General features: G+C 38.1%; 1 protein-coding gene across 2 annotated transcripts in view; it reads left to right on the forward strand.

Moving 5' to 3' along the window:
* SBF2 (SET binding factor 2) overlaps positions 1-16057 on the forward strand; it is a 499115-nt gene that overhangs the window by 88419 nt on the left and 394639 nt on the right. For both annotated transcript variants that reach the window (XM_070767584.1, XM_070767585.1), the window contains exon 2: positions 4749-4834. In XM_070767584.1, coding sequence (XP_070623685.1) covers positions 4749-4834 — 86 coding nt within the window. The remainder of the gene's footprint in view (positions 1-4748; positions 4835-16057) is intronic.

Raw genomic sequence — 16057 nt, forward strand, 5'->3', positions numbered from 1 at the left:
CATTCAGTTTAAAGTCTTAAAATCCAAAAAGAAGCATCAGACAATGTTCGTTTACTTCCATAGGGTATTCTCCTAAGTTTCTCAAAAGTTAGCTGTACCAATTTGCATATTTGATATTCAAAACCAAGTTACTGTAGCTCCTTCCACATTTTGTGAAATACCATGTTACCATTTTTATTTTTGCCTTTTTATAACCTAATTTCCATTTACAAATAGCATCATATAAGGAAGTTATATCACTCATGAATCATATTTCTCTGTGTGCTTACAAATGTTACATTAGCATTTCACACTAAGCTTTCTTCTTATTGAAAGACTGCATATCATTATGAAATCAATAAATTAAGTATATGGCTCCTAGAGACCTTTAGAAAGTTACGTTCCTGCTTACAAGGAGCTTTTTACTTTTCAAATTGGCATTAACTAAACAAGTGAAAGTAACAGTCTCATTCTTATATACAGGGTGTAAAAAATTATATCTTACTGATGGGCCCTTTGACTTTGTGTGAGTTTTTAAAATTTTCATATTCTTTGATCCATTAGTTGTATACCTAAGATTTTTTCTGGGCAAAAGTGAGATGAGGATAAAGATTTGTATAGAAAGGTGCTTTCATAGCATTATTTATAATAGAGAAAATAGGAAATATATATATTTGTCAAAGGCATGTTAGAAAACATTAATAATAAATCAATATATAAACTTAAGTTTAGTATTATCTTGATTATGATGGAAAAAATACACATATGAGAAAAGCCTAGGGTAAAATCCAAACATTAGCAGTAATTGTCTTCGGGTGTGGGATAATAGATGATTTCTCCTTTATATTTTTATATATTAAAGTTTTTTCTGCAGCTGACATTTATTATTTTTATGATTAGTGAAAATTAATGTGATAAAATATTTCCTGAGCCTGAAGTACATGAGTTATGACTTTCAGAATTGAAAGCAATATAGGAACACCTGATTAAATATGATGAGATATATAATATTCATATCACTTTTTAAAAAGTGAGAGGAGATATAAGTTTAAAACAGTTTCCATCAGTATTAACAAATCTATTGAAATAAACATTTAGCTCAATATGAACTAAGTGCCAGGCATTCATTATGCTAGGTACTTGGGCATATAAAGATGGTTCTGAAAGAACAGAAGCTGTCTGTCATTTCTGTAAAAATTTCCATGATTTCTCTGCTACTTCTGTCGTTGTACTTACTGTGATGTACTGAAATTATCAGTTCATTTTTACTGTTTTCTGTTCTCTTAATTCCTTGAGATAGGGGCCATGTCTTTTTCATTGTATATCTCCAGTATCTAGTAATTTGTTGAATTAAGTTTGCTATGAATGTAAGAACTGGTGATACTTGAGGTGGATTTTGGAAGCTGGGTGTCTATAATAAATCACTTTTAGTTTACTCTTACTGAAATCCTTTATTTCCCTATAATGGTTGGTATATGAAGAGTTACTATACTGCAGCAGTTGTTCATTTTTGAGAATGTTTTTATTTTGCCTTTTTCAAACGTGACCTCAATTTTAGAACAATTCTCAGTTGGTCAATAAGATGAATTTAACTTTCCAGTTATCTTTTAAAGGTAAGAATTTGGTCATAAAGTGATTGAAGTCTAAGTGAGAGCCAAAGGGAAGTTCAGTTCACAGGGATGAAGATGAGAGATGATAGTGGATGATTTTTTTTTAAAAAATTGAATCAGGTGTTAAGGTTTCCTTAAGTTAGATGCACAGATAATCAGAATGCAGTTGCTCTTACTTCAGAGTGAGTGGGAACAACATGTAGAATATGTAAGTGCAGGAAGCTCTTTAAAAAGTACAGCAAAAAGCAATTTAGATCTAGCATGTACTCTCTAGCCCAAATTGCTCACAGATTATATCCCCAAAGATCAATTTTGAGTTGATCTGGTCTTTAGTGTCACAGGGTAATTTTGTAATAGTAATGATAGAGAAATGATATAGACTCTGTCTATCAAGGGATTAGATATGACAGAGTGCCTGAAGAACTATGGACAGAGGATCATGACATTGTACAGGAAGCAGGGATCAAAACCATCCCCAAGAAAAAGAAATGCAAAAAGGCAAAATGGCTGTCTGAGGAGGCCTTACAAATAACTAGGAAAATAAGAGAAGCCAGAGGCAAAGGAGAAAAGGAAAGGTATACCCATTTGAATACAGAGTTCCAAAGAATAGCAAGGAGAGATTAGAAAGCCTTCCTCAGTGATCAGTGCAAAGAAATAGAGGGAAAAAAACAGAAGGGAAAGACTAGAGATCTCTTCAAGAAAATTAGTAATACCAAAGGAACATTTCATGCAAAGATGGGCACAATAAAAGACAGAAATGGTATGGACCTAACAGAAGCAGAAGATATTAAGAAGAGATGGTGAGAATACACAGAAGAACTATACAAAAAAGATCATCATGAGCCAGATAACCACGATGGTGTGATCACTCACCTAGAGCCAGACATCCTGGAATGCAAAGTCAAGTGGACCTTAGGAAGCATCACTACAAACAAAGCTAGTGGAGGTGATGGAATTCCAGTTGAGCTATTTCAAATCCCAAAAGATGATGCTGTGAAAGTGCTACACTCATTATGGCAGCAAATTTGAGAACTCAGCAGTGGCCATAGGACTAGAAAAGGCCAGTTTTCATTCCAATCCCAAAGAAAGACAGCGCCGAAGAATGTGCAAACTACCACACAATTGCACCCATCTCACATGCTAGCAAAGTACTGCTCAAAATTCTCCAAGCCAGGCTTCAACAGTACGTGAACTGTGAACTTCCAGATGTTCAAGCTGGATTGAGAAAAGGCGGAGAAACCAGAGATCAAATTGCCAACATCCGTTGGATCATTGAAAAAGCAAGAGAGTTCCAGAAAAACATCTACTTCTGCTTTATTGACTACACCAAAGCCTTTGACTGTGCAGATCACAACAAACTGTGGAAAATTCTTCAAGAGATGGGAATACCAGAGCACCTGACCTGCCTCCTGAGAAATCTGTATGTAGGTCAGGAAGCAACAGTTAGAACTGGACATGGAACAACAGACTGGTTCCAAATAGGGAAAGGAATACGTCGAGGTTGTATATTTTCACCCTGTTTATTTAACTTACATGCAGAGTATAGTATGCAAAATGCTGGGCTGGATGAAGAACAAGTTGGAATCAAGATTGCTGGGAGAATAACCTCAGCATTAACCTGAAGTTATATTAATAACCTCAGATACACAGAAGATACCATCCTTATGGCAGAAAATGAAGAACTAAAGAGCCTCTTGATGAAAGTGAAAGAGGAGAGTGAAAAAGTTGGCTTAAAGCTCAACATTCAGAAAACTAAGATCATGGCATCTGGTCCCATCACTTCATGGCAAATAGATGGGGAAACAGTGGAAACAGTGACAGACTTTATTTTTTTGGGCTTCAAAATCACTGCAGATGGTGATTGCAGCCATGAAATTAAAAGATGCTTACTCCTTGGAAGAAAAGTTATGATTAACCTAGACAGCATATTAAAAAACAGAGACATTACTTTGCCAACAAAGTTCTGTTTAGTCAAGGCTATGGTTTTTCCAGTGGTCATGTATGGATGTGAGAGTTGGATGATGAAGAAAGCTGAGCGTCGAAGAATTGATGCTTTTGAACTATGGTTTTGGAGAAGACTCTTGAGTGTCCCTTGGACTACAAGGAGATCCAACCAGTCCATTCTAAAGGAAATCAGTCCTGAATATTCATTAGAAGGACCAATGCTGAAGCTGAAACTCCAATCCTTTGGCCACCTGATGCAAAGAACTGACTCATTTGTAAAGACCCTGATGCTGGGAAAGATTGAAGGTGGGAGAAGGGGACGACAGAGGATGAGATGGTTGGATGGCATCACTGACTCGATGGACATGAGTTTGAGCAAGCTCCAGGAGTTGGTGATGGACAGGGAAGCCTAGCGTTCTAGTGTCCTAAGGTTGCAAAGAGTCGGACACGACTGAGCAACTGAACTGAACTGAATGATATAGATGAGTGGTTTTCAACCAGGGGCATTTTTCCCCCGTCCCCAACCCCGAGCATATTTGGCAGTGATTTGGAGACATTTTTGGTTGTAACAACTTAGTGGTATAGATGCGGTGTTATTAACTGTTAGTGGGTTAAAGCTAAGGATGTTACTAAACATACTATAGTGTACTATAATGCACAGGATAGCTCCCCTCCCACTGCCTTCAAACCCAACAAGGTATTATCTGGCCCAGAATGTCAGTGGTGCTGATGTGGAGAAACCCTGTTTAGGTGATTGTCTAATTTCCAGGCCACTCTGAAAAATCTTTCTTTAACCTTGCAGAGTGCTTATAGCCCATAACTGAAGCTTAGTGCTAATAGTGCCATTTCATTTGTCATTTAAGATTACTTTGTCTTCATGGTAAAGGTTTTAAAGTTCAACTTGAGATACTGAGCAGAAGATGGCTTTCCTTATTGGAAATAAAGGGTAGTTACTCCCATGATGTGGAGACTTGATTTCACATGCCTGTTTTTCCTAGTATTTCTGTGTCATTCTTCTGAGAGTCTGTAGGATGGGAATTACCTATCATTTCAGTATTGTGTTTAGAAGATAGTTTTATACCCTTTAAAACATGAACATGTTTAATCAGTATATAAATTTATTCAACAAGTATTCATTTAGAAATAAGTATTAATAAAGTGAGTATTCAGATTTTTAAGTACCTGTAACTTAATGCACTTTGATTTTATTAATAGGGTCAGGAGCAGGTCTGGGGAAAATAATCCAGAGATTTCCACAGAAGGACTGGGATGATACACCTTTTCCACAGGGAATTGAATTGGTAAGCTGATGTTGTATTACTGTACTTTTAAAATGATACTTTTCTTGTTTTATTTATGGTTATATTTATGTTGCAGTTACTTTTAAATTATTTGGTGATTTAATTGTAACACATTATTAAAAATAATCTTCCCAACACAGAAACCTTTGACTTACATTGGTTCTGGAATACCTGTTCTTCCCATTTAAATTTCTCTTTAATATTAAAGATGAAATAGATAATCTTTATGTACCTGGAAGCTGAAAAATTCCTCTGATTCTTATAATCAAACTCTTAGTCTAGTATCTTCAGTGATAGTGTGTGTCACTAATCAAATATTTATTGTATTTTTTTTTTCCTGAAAATTTCAAGGTCGTTGTTTTAGTGAAAACTAAATAAAAACGTAGATAAACAAAACCAAAGGTTGGTTTAATAGTGATCAATCATGGTTTGAATTTGGTCTTGAAATAAAAATCTGAATTCTTTCTTTCTAGTTACAGGATTTGTATTTTGTTTTGTAAGAGTGCAATTAACTGCCTTATTTTTGTCAACCATTTTAAAGCAATTTCTGGTTGAGCATAATTTATATGACTAACACATTCTCTCTGGTGGTGGATCTGTGGTGATAAAATCAGAGACTGCAAAGATGATCACTAAAGTATTTTTGCAATATGACTATAAAGTTTAGAGAGTGTGTGTATATGTGTTTGTATATATGTGTGTGTGTTCATCTATATTGTATGTATATTTACACACACACACGAGCAGTATTCATCAAAGCAATTGTTTTGAGTGAACATTTGGTATAATATGACAATGAGAAGAGTGCTTGGGTTGAAAATCCCAGCTGAATGGTGTGATATCTGGCAAGTTACTTAATTTCTTGAGCGACAAGAGTCTTCATCTATAAAATGAGGACACTGATAATACTAATCTCCTAGGGTTATGTAAAAATAAAATAAGAAAAATACAATTAAAATGCTTAGAACCGTGTCTTCCATAAAGTTCTCAGTAAATAAGGTAGCTTGTTATTATTGTTGTCATTGGTGCTCTGTGTTTGACATACTGCAGCTCCTACCTCAGAGGAAGAACTGTTCAGTCTTTTGTTAGCCTATATCATAAATATTTATTAGTAATAAAACTGATGTTGAAAACTATGATTTTTCTTATCTTAGCAAATGACTGTCCATTTCTGCCTCCCTGAGGATAAAAAATACATTGTTAAATGCTTAATTTTGATTGTTAAACCCAATTGTGTAAAGAAGGCTGTGAGTTCTGTAGATCCACAGAGAGGGTAAAACTTGAGTTTAGGCATTAAAAAGGGGGGAAGAGTATGAGAATCTGTGAGGCAATACATTGGAAAAGACCCTGATGCTGGGAAAGATTGAGTGCATGAGGAAAAGGGGACGACAGCGGATGAGATGGTTGGATGGCATCACTGACTCAATGGATGTGAGTTTGAGCAAACTCCAAGAGATAGTGAAGGACAAGGAAGCCTGGTGTACTGCTGTCCATGAGGTTGCAAAGAATTGGACATGACTGAGCAACTGAACAACAAAGTGGTCTCTGCCGCTAGTTCCTGGCACAGAGCTTCTGAAACCCTTGTAATTCCTAAGTCAAAATATACTAGAGACATCTTTTGTTCTAATATTTGATCTTTGATCCTGGTTCCTGCCACAGGGCTCCTGAAACCTTTGTAACTTCCTGGGTGGTAGGAGTGTTTTGTTCTGATGAGGTGACTCTTGGGGGACTCCTGGATGGTTCCTGGATGAGGAGAAGGACCAAGCCATGATTAGAAGCTTGGAACTTTCAGCGTTTATCTGCTATTCTCTTGAAAAGGGAGAAGGGCTAACAGTTTAGTTAATGATTGATCATGCCTACATGAAGAAGCCACCATAAAAATCCCCAAAGTATGGGATTCGGAGAACTTCCAGGTTGTTCAAACATCCACCTACTGGGAGGGTGATGCACCCCAGCTGCACAGAGAGAGAAGCTCCTGTGCTTGGGACCTTCCCAGGCTTCCTCTGTATATCTCTTCATCTGCTGTTCATCTGTATTCCTTATCATATCCTTTAATAAACTGATTGTAAGTAAAATGTTTTTTAAGTGAGCCACTTGAGCAAATTAATTGAATCCAAAGAGGTTGAAGTCATGGGAACCTCCGATTTGTAGCCAAGTCAGTCATACAGAAGTTGTAGGTAACCTGGGGATCTGTTTGCAGTTGGCATCTCAGGTGGAGGAGGTGTGTTGGTCTCATGGGACTGAGCCCTTAACCTTAATCAGTCAGTTAAATTGTAGGACACCCAGCAGATGTTGTGCATAATTGCTTGTTTTGAGGAAAAAATCCCACACATTGGGTGACTAGGAGTGTCAGAGATGAAGTATTCTGGGTAAGGTAAACGTTACCACATGAGGAGAAAAGTAGGTTTTTAAGGACCCTCCTTATATTCCTTTTTCTTCTCTTCCATATCTTGGCAAATACTAGTAATTGGTCTTACAGTGTGGATAACTGGCATTTGTACTATTAAAGCTTTAAAACCGTTTCACTGTCCTTTTTAGTAATGATTGAAAGGGGAGCATTTTGGTACTCGAGGTCTTTTAGAACTTTTGTGTGTTCCTACCTCCCCTCACATAAATGTGCGGATGGATATCAATTACATCAGTTTGACAGTATGAACAGTGAACCACCTTCATAAATTTTAAGGACAACAGACGTTATTGGGTTAGAGAGAGATCATGATTTGACTGTAGTTTATTTAGCTATGACTGAGAAGGAATACTTTCTGTATTTCAAAAGTTAAGGCATAGATACTGTGATGCCTCTCATGTCTCACTAGTAGTAATGGAGAGACATGTGTTGATTTTCAGTTCAGTTGAGTTCAATCACTCAGTCGTGTCTGACTCTTTGCTACCCCATGGGCTGCAGCAGGCCAGGTCTCCCTGTCCATCACCAACTCCCGGAGTCTACCCAAACTCAAGTCCATTGAGTCAGTGATGCCATCCAAACATCTCATCCTCTGTTATCCCCTTCTTCTCCTGCCTTCAATCTTTCCCAGCATCAGGGTCTTTTCAAATGTGTCAGTTCTTTGCATCAAGTGGTCAAAGTATTGGAGTTTCAGCTTTAGCATCAGTCCTTCTAATGAATATTCAGGACTGATTTCCTTTAGGATGGACTGGTTGGATCTCCTTGCAGTCCAAGGGACACTCAAGAGTCTTCTCCAACACCACAGTTCAGAAGCATCAGTTCTTCAGCACTCAGCTTTCTTTATAGTCCAGCTCTCACATCCATACATGACCACTGGAAAAACCATAGCTTTGACTAGACGGATCTTTGTTGGCAAAGTAATGTCTCTGCTTTTTAATATGCTGTCTAGTTTGGTCATAACTTTTCTTCCAAGTAGCAAGCTTGGTCCATACCATTTCTGTCTTTTATTGTGCCCATCTTTGCATGAAATGTTCCCTTGGTATCTCTAATTTTCTTGAAGAGATCTCTAGTCTTTCCCATTCTTTTGTTTTCCTCTATTTCTTTGCACTGATTACCGAGGAAGGCTTTCTTATCTCTCCTTGCTATTCTTCGGAACTCCTGCATTTAAATGGGTATACCTTTCCTTTTCTCCTTTGCCTTTGGCGTCTCTTCTTTTCACAGCTATTTGTGCCAACCATTTTGCGTTTTTGCGTTTCTTTTTCTTGGGGATGATCTTGATCCCAACCTCCTCTATAATGTCACGAACTTCCATCCATAGTTCTTCAGGCACTCTGTCTATCAGACCTAATGTGTTGACTTTGCTGCTGCTAAGTCACTTCAGTCATGTCCGACTCTGTGTGACCCTGTAGATGGCAGCCCATCAGGCTCCCCCATCCCTGGGATTCTCCAGGCAAGAATACCGGAGTGGGTTGCCATTTCCTTCTCCAGTGCATGAAAGTGAAAAGTGAAAGTGAAGTCGCTCAGTCGTGTCCAACCCTCAGCGACCCCATGGACTGCAGCCTTCCAGGCTCCTCCGTCCATGGGATTTTCCAGGCAAGAGTACTGGAGTGGGGTGCCATTGCCTTCTCCGGTGTTGACTTTACTACTAACTAAATGGATATTTTTTCTTTGTGGGAAAGACAGTCCTGTGTTTGGGTGCTGTCAGGGTCTCTCCAGTAACAAGTAGAGTTTTACTGGATTGGTGAAACTGAGGTGTTCAGAAGTAGCATAACTTTTCCTCACCTAAGATTTTCCTAGATGAATATGTTGGGTGATTTTTTGTGAAGCATTTCAGAATGTTTGGGGCTAGATTAATATTTAAAGATTATTTATCTTGCTGGATTACATTGGGAACTTTCTCTTTCCTTTAAATTTTTTCATAATTGATAGCAATTCCTATTTCCTAATGTCTGTTGTGCTTTGTCAGGTACAGAATAAATTTGTTTATATTATGTATCAAATCCATTTAAAAACATACAAAATCGTTAACTGTTACATTTTTGTTGTCTTACTATTTACAGCTGTCCATGGGTGTCACAAAAAGTTGGACACAACTTAGTGACTGAGCACACACACACACTATACCTTATATGTTAGAAATGTGAAGCTATTCTGCATATTAACAGCAATAACTTGAAAACTGTGATAAACTGTGTAATCTAGAGCAAGTCCTGCAGCTTTAAGACCAGAAATAGACCTAATAAAATTTTAGTGTAATTAAAGATGGTCTGGTTCAGTCTCTTAAGTGGTTTGTTGATTCCAGGGTTGTAGTGACCCTTTTCTGATGATTTACTTAAAAAAAAAAAAAAAAAAATCTTAGCTCCTCCAAGGTGGTGGTAATGGAGCAACTTTTTAGCATGTAATGTTAATGTTAATATCTAACAGTTGTATACAATTGATAGAATATGATGAATTGACAAATTAGATGATTAGAGATAGTATTAATATATCTAAAGGTAGGTATATTGAGGATTAGGAAGTTTAAACAGTTTTGCTAAGGTCTAACAGCTGAGATGCAGCAGAACTAGGATTCAAACCCAGGTCTTTTAACTCTCAGTCTCAGTCAAAATCTGAGAATATTCTGAGAGTGATACTTTAAGCTATGGTTAACATTTAAATGCAGGATCTGAAAACAGGATTCTATAATTTGGTAGACCTGAGGTTCAGAAATCTTAAAAGAATGCTGTGCTAAAACAATGCTGTGTTATTAGAAGCCAGTTTCATTTATTTATTTTATTAAAGGATAAGCCTGGGTTCAGAACATAGTATTATATCGAAATTATTTTCTGTTGTCATCTTTCCTGCCCACACAGCAGGTATTTCATGTATTCAAATTCTAATTGAAAGGCAATTGTGTTCAGCCTGAAGACTAAACTTTATGACTGTGGGAAAGGATTTTAGACATTCATTCACTAATAAGTCAGATCCCAAATTTAATTCAGAGGATGTTGAATTTAGTCTTTCTAAAGCTTTTGTGTAAAAAACTTGCCTTCTCTTTCTTTTCTTCTATTGAGATGTGCTGAACTTTAATTTGGATGGTTTTTTAAAAATAAAAATATGAAAATAAGCTAAACCAAACATAATGACTGCTTTTCCAATTCTAGGATATTTTTATCTTTTACTCGTACCTTTTAGGCATACATGGAAACCACAGACAGTCATATAAATAAAGTTTCAGTCAATTTTAGTGACTATTTCAAAGAAAATTTAAGAATTGTTTTGCAGAGGCATTCTATGGCTAACAATCTATTTCTGATTATGGGAAGCAATGTTTGTATTGGCTTCATTTTGGGCATCAACAAATAGTATTGTTTTAGGCACCAGCTCTTTTTAAAGATGCCCTGTCTCAGAAGTGAATTTTTTTTATATTCACATTCAAAAAATGTGTCACAGTCTTCACTAGGGAATGCCTAAACTGAGGCATTTGTAAATCTTTCTAATTTGTTTTTTAGAAGACTAAAGTACTGTGATTACAAAATGTGGCTTGGGTAAAAGAGGATTAAATGTTTCATTAGAATTTCTAAACTTGAGATTCTTAAGATATTAGTCCATTTGTTTAAGTTATAAACTAGTGATTTGACTACCAGCATGAATCCAGTTTTCTGTAGTTTTAAGTATAGATTGGGGAGAAGAGATGAAAAATACTTTGTATTCAACATTCTGTAGTTGTAACTTAGGAGAAGTAGTCTTAGTATGGGATGCTATTTGAAGGCAGAGAAGTAAGTATAAGCGTCATGTAATATTTTAATTCTTTAAGCTGTTTAGAATGCACTGAATACTGCAAATGGGCTTGTGGCTGTCCATCTGACCTAGATATAAGTACTGTTTGGTCAGGGGACTGAGTGTAGAAAGGATGAAAGAGAATTTTTCCCCTCTTTGTAGAGGAATATGTGTGAAAGGAGAATGAGAAAGGTAATGAACATATTGGATGACAGAATCAGGTTTCACAAATATTTTAAAAGGTTGGAATTACAGGTCCTTCATATAAGAGGATTAAATTGAATAGGTGAAAATGTAGGTCCTACATGAGTATAAAAAATTTAGATATATAAGTGATTATTTAGAGTAAAGAAAGCAGAATACTTTCCCAGAGATTTGACAAATACAAAAAGACAGCTAAAAATTAAAATATCTAATTATAGAAGATACCTATGGTAGCTTATTCAGTAAAGAATCTGCCTGCAATGCAGGAGGCATAAATTTGATCCTTGGGTCCAGGAAGATCCAGTGGAAAAGGAAATGGCAAGCTGGTGCAGTATGCTTGTCCGGGAAATCCCATGGACAGAGGAGCCTGGTGGTCTATAGTCCATGGGGTTGCAAAGAGTTGGACATGACTTAGTGACTAACACTGAGGATTAGTAGTCTCTGTTGTGCTAGAGAATCTTTAATCTACCCACTCTCCTTGGTCTGCTCTCAGAACCACCTCAGGAAAGGTTTTATTGCCATGCTGGGGCTCTGTTATACCTAAAGCTTTGATGCCATAGAGAACTTTCTGGGGAAGCTGTAGAACTACAGTACACAAGCCTAACCTATTACAGATTTATGTTGTTTGCAAACAGCCTGGCTCCATTACCACACAGAATACTGCTGTTCATCTCTTATGTAATTGTCTGTCATATCACCACTATGGCTTGTTCTGTACTTTTTAACTTTAGTTCCTCATTCTGGTCTTCATTTTTCATTGATCCCAAGTATTAACTTAAAAAAGCCTTTTCCTGACCCTATCTCTTTAGCTATTATCATATTTTTTCTTTATTATGAAATGTTTCAAATGATTCTTCTTCATTTGCCGTCTCCATTTCTGTAAGAACCTAGTGTGGTACTATGGAAGGAATATGGCATCTAAACTTAAAAACCTTAAACAAAGTTAATTTACCTTTGTGATCATATTACTTTTCCTATAAGACTGTTAATGTTCTGATTTCTTGCTATCCACTCTCATCTCTTATACCCATCTCACCCACATCTCAGGGGTGTATTCTAAAGTATAGTTATGCCCTCTCCATTCTAAAATTGCAAAGTTGTAGTTTGTTAGTATTTTCTGAATTCATTAAGGTAATGCTTGATGTTATAATAGGTAAACCTTGAAGCCTTAGGGGCTAAAATGAGATGATCTTTTTTTCTTCTTACTTGCATGATCACAGACTTGATTGGCACTAGGGTAGACAAGAGTGTGGTTTGGTATCTTCAAAGTTTCATCTTGAGCATTACCATTCACTTGGCAGAGTAATAAGAGAAAACATGGAGGATAGTAAAGGTGGATTTTATGGGGAAGGTCTGGGAGGCTGTATGCGTGTGTGCTCAGTCGCTTCAGTTGTGTTCAACTTTCTGTGACCCTGTGGACTGTAGCCTGCCGGGCTCCTCTGTCCATGGGATTCTACAGGCAAGAAGACTGGAGTGAGTTACTGTGCCCTCCTTCAGGGGATCTTCCTGACCCAGGGATCAAACATGCATCTCTCACATTCAGGAGGATTTTTTACCACTGAGCCACTGGGGAAGCCCCGAAGGCTGTATACATCACTTCTCTTCCATTCATCGGAAATCAGTCTTTTAATCACAGTTAACTGTAAGGGGAGTTTGGCAAATAAAACCTAGATGTGTGCCTAGGCGAAAAGGGAAACAGATTTAGTGAACAGCTGCCTTTCCTCTGCCACAGTGTTCTTGTTGAGATTCAAAGATCTTTCCCTTATTCTAATTCTCTTTGATGACTTTATTTTTTGATATCACTAATTCAGTCTTTGTGGTAGAATAAAAAATACTTTGGCTCAGTTCCTGACATAAGGTGCCTGAAATCTTTGGAATTTACTCTTTTGTGTGCTAATAAGATGGCTTATGGGTTTCAGGAACCCCAGATAGCTTCAGGAAGAGGGCTGGTGTGCCAGAGTAACCAACCATGTGGGTGCTGCTGCTGCTAAGTCGCTTCAGTCGTGTCCGACTCTGTGCGACCTCATAGACGGCAGCCCACCAGGCTCCACTGTCCTTGGGATTCTCCAGGCAAGAACACTGGAGTGGGTTGCCATTTCCTTCTCTATTGCATGAAAGTGAAAAGTGAAAATGAAGTCACTCAGTCATGTCCGACTCTTAGCGACCCCATGGACCGCAACCCACCAGGGTTCTCCGTCCATGGGATTTTCCAGGCAAGAGTACTAGAGTGGGGTGCCATTGCCTTCTCCAACCATGTGGTTAGAGCATTGGAAATTTCAGGCCCGCTGGGGAGGAAGAGGGGCTGGAGATTGAGTTCAGTCATCAATGGCCAATGAGCTACCTAATGAAACATTCAGCCATGCCTACCTAATGAAACTTCCATAGAAACCCCTAAACGAAAGTATATACAGATCTTCTGAGTCAGTAAACACATGGATGTGCTGGGAAGGTAGTGAGCTTGGAGAAGGCATGGAGGTTTTGTATTTCGCCCTCCCTCCATACCTTTACAGTAAATTGGTAAATGTAGATAAAGTGTTTTCCTGAGTTCAGTGAGCTATTCTAATGAGTTATTGAACCTAGGGGGACAGTCATATGAACCCCTGAATTTGTAGTCTACAGGCAGAAATGTGGATAATTTGGACATCCTTTTGCAGCTGGCATCTGAAGTTGAGGACAGTCTTGTTGGCTGAGGCCTGACCCCTTGACTGTGGGATCTGTACTCACTCTGGGAAGTTAGTGTCATAACTGAATTGTTTGCCACCCAGTTGGTGTTGGGGAAAACACACATATTTGGCATCAGGAAAAATACAGCCATCTCCATCGTGCTAATTTTCTCTTCAGTTCAGTTCAGTCGCTCAGTCATGTCCGACTCTGTGACCCCATGAATCGCAGCACGCCAGGCCTCCCTGTCCATCACCAACTCCCAGAGTTCACTCAGACTCACGTCCATCGAATCAGTGATGCCATCCAGCCATCTCATCCTCTGTCGTCCCCTTCTCCTCCCAGCATCAGAGTCTTTTCCAATGAGTCAGCTCTTTGCATGAGGTGGCCAAAGTACTGCAGTTTCAGCTTTAGCATCATTCCTTCCAAAGAACACCCAGGGCTGATCTCCTTCAGAATGGACTGGTTGGATCTCCTTGCAGTCCAAGGGACTCTCAAGAGTCTTCTCCAACACCACGGTTCAAAAGCATCAATTCTTCGGCACTCAGCCTTCTTCACAGTCCAACTCTCACATCCATACATGACCACAGGAAAAACCATAGCCTTTCCTTATTTTTGTTTTATTTTGTTTTTGTGGCTTCCTTACTACAGACTGTAAGATTCAGTTTTCATTTTTTTGATATCTTGTTTCTCTTGGAAGTGATGGCATCAGTCTGTTAAACTTGAATTCTGGTCACGCCTTTGATTGTTGTTTTGTGCAATTCCTATAATCTAAGTGTGTTGCCTGTATGTCTCAGATAGAGCTAAGCCATGTTTGGTATCTCTTTCTAATCCTGGGCTTCTAATGTTGTGTGAGTTCTGGTAACAAATTGCCTGGAAGGTTTAATAAAAGATCAGTTCAGTTCAATCGCTCAGTCGTATCTGACTCTTTGCGACCCCATGAGTCGCAGCACGCCAAGCCTCCCTGTCCATCACCAACTCCCGGAGTTCACTCAGACTCATGTCCGTCGAGATAGTTCTTGCCTAATTTCACTTGTAGCAGTTTGTGCTATGGTGGAACTGACACTTGATAAGTCATATGTATTATTCAAACAAGAATACTTTGAGAGTGAAAGTAGTGAGTTGGAAAACTTGCATAAACTGAATCTATCCTGAACAAATTGATTTTTTGGTTGCTTATACATATGCATATACATGTATAAAGTTATGCATGGCAAAAAATGGAAACTACCTAAATGTCTGTCAGTAGGTGACTGACTGAATTAGTGCTACAATCATTCATCGGAATAAAATGCAACTGTTAAAAGTATGAGATAGAAGATGTGCAAATGGCTAACAAGCACCTGAATAGATGCTAAGGTCACTAATCATTAGGGAAATTCAAATCAAAATGAAAATGAGATAGATACTACTTCACACCTATTAAGCGATGACTAATATAAAAAAGTATAATAGAAAATAACAAGAGTTGGCAAAGCTGTGGAGAATTACAGCCCTGTGTACTGTTGGTGGATATGTAGAATGGTATAGCTGCTGTGGAAAATGATATGGCAGTTCCTCAAAAAATTCAGAACAGGCTTACTATGTGGTCTAGCAGTTTCACTTCTGGTTATATACCCCAAAGAACTGAAAGCAGGGACTCAAATAGATTTTTGTACACACATGTTCATAGTGGCATTGTTCACCATAGCCAAAAGCAACCCAAATATCCACTGACAGATAAATGGATAAACAAAATGTGTTATATACATACAATGAAATACTATTCAGCCTTAAAAATAAAGGAAATTTTGACATGTGCTACAACTTGAATGCATCTTGAGGACATTAGCCAAGGTGAAATAGGCCAGTCACAAAGTAAAGTACCTAGAGTAGCCAACTTCATGAAAAAGGTAGAATGGTGATTACCATGGGTGGGGAGGCAAGAATGGGGAAATGTTTAATGGGTATAGATTTTCAGTTTTGCAAGATGAAAAGTGTTCTGAAGATTGATTGCAGGACAGTATGAGTGTACTTAACACTAATGAACTGCACATTTAAAAATGGTTAAGATGATAAATGTTATGTATACTTTCAGTTCAGTTCAGTCGCTCAGTCGTGTCCGACTCTGCGACCCCATGAATCACAGCACGCCAGGTCTCCCTGTCCATCACCAACTCCTGGAGTTCACTCAAACTCATGTCCATCGAGTCGGT

Source organism: Bos indicus, chromosome 15, assembly GCF_029378745.1.
Source record: "Bos indicus isolate NIAB-ARS_2022 breed Sahiwal x Tharparkar chromosome 15, NIAB-ARS_B.indTharparkar_mat_pri_1.0, whole genome shotgun sequence".
In the NCBI taxonomy this organism is placed as follows: domain Eukaryota; kingdom Metazoa; phylum Chordata; class Mammalia; order Artiodactyla; family Bovidae; genus Bos; species Bos indicus.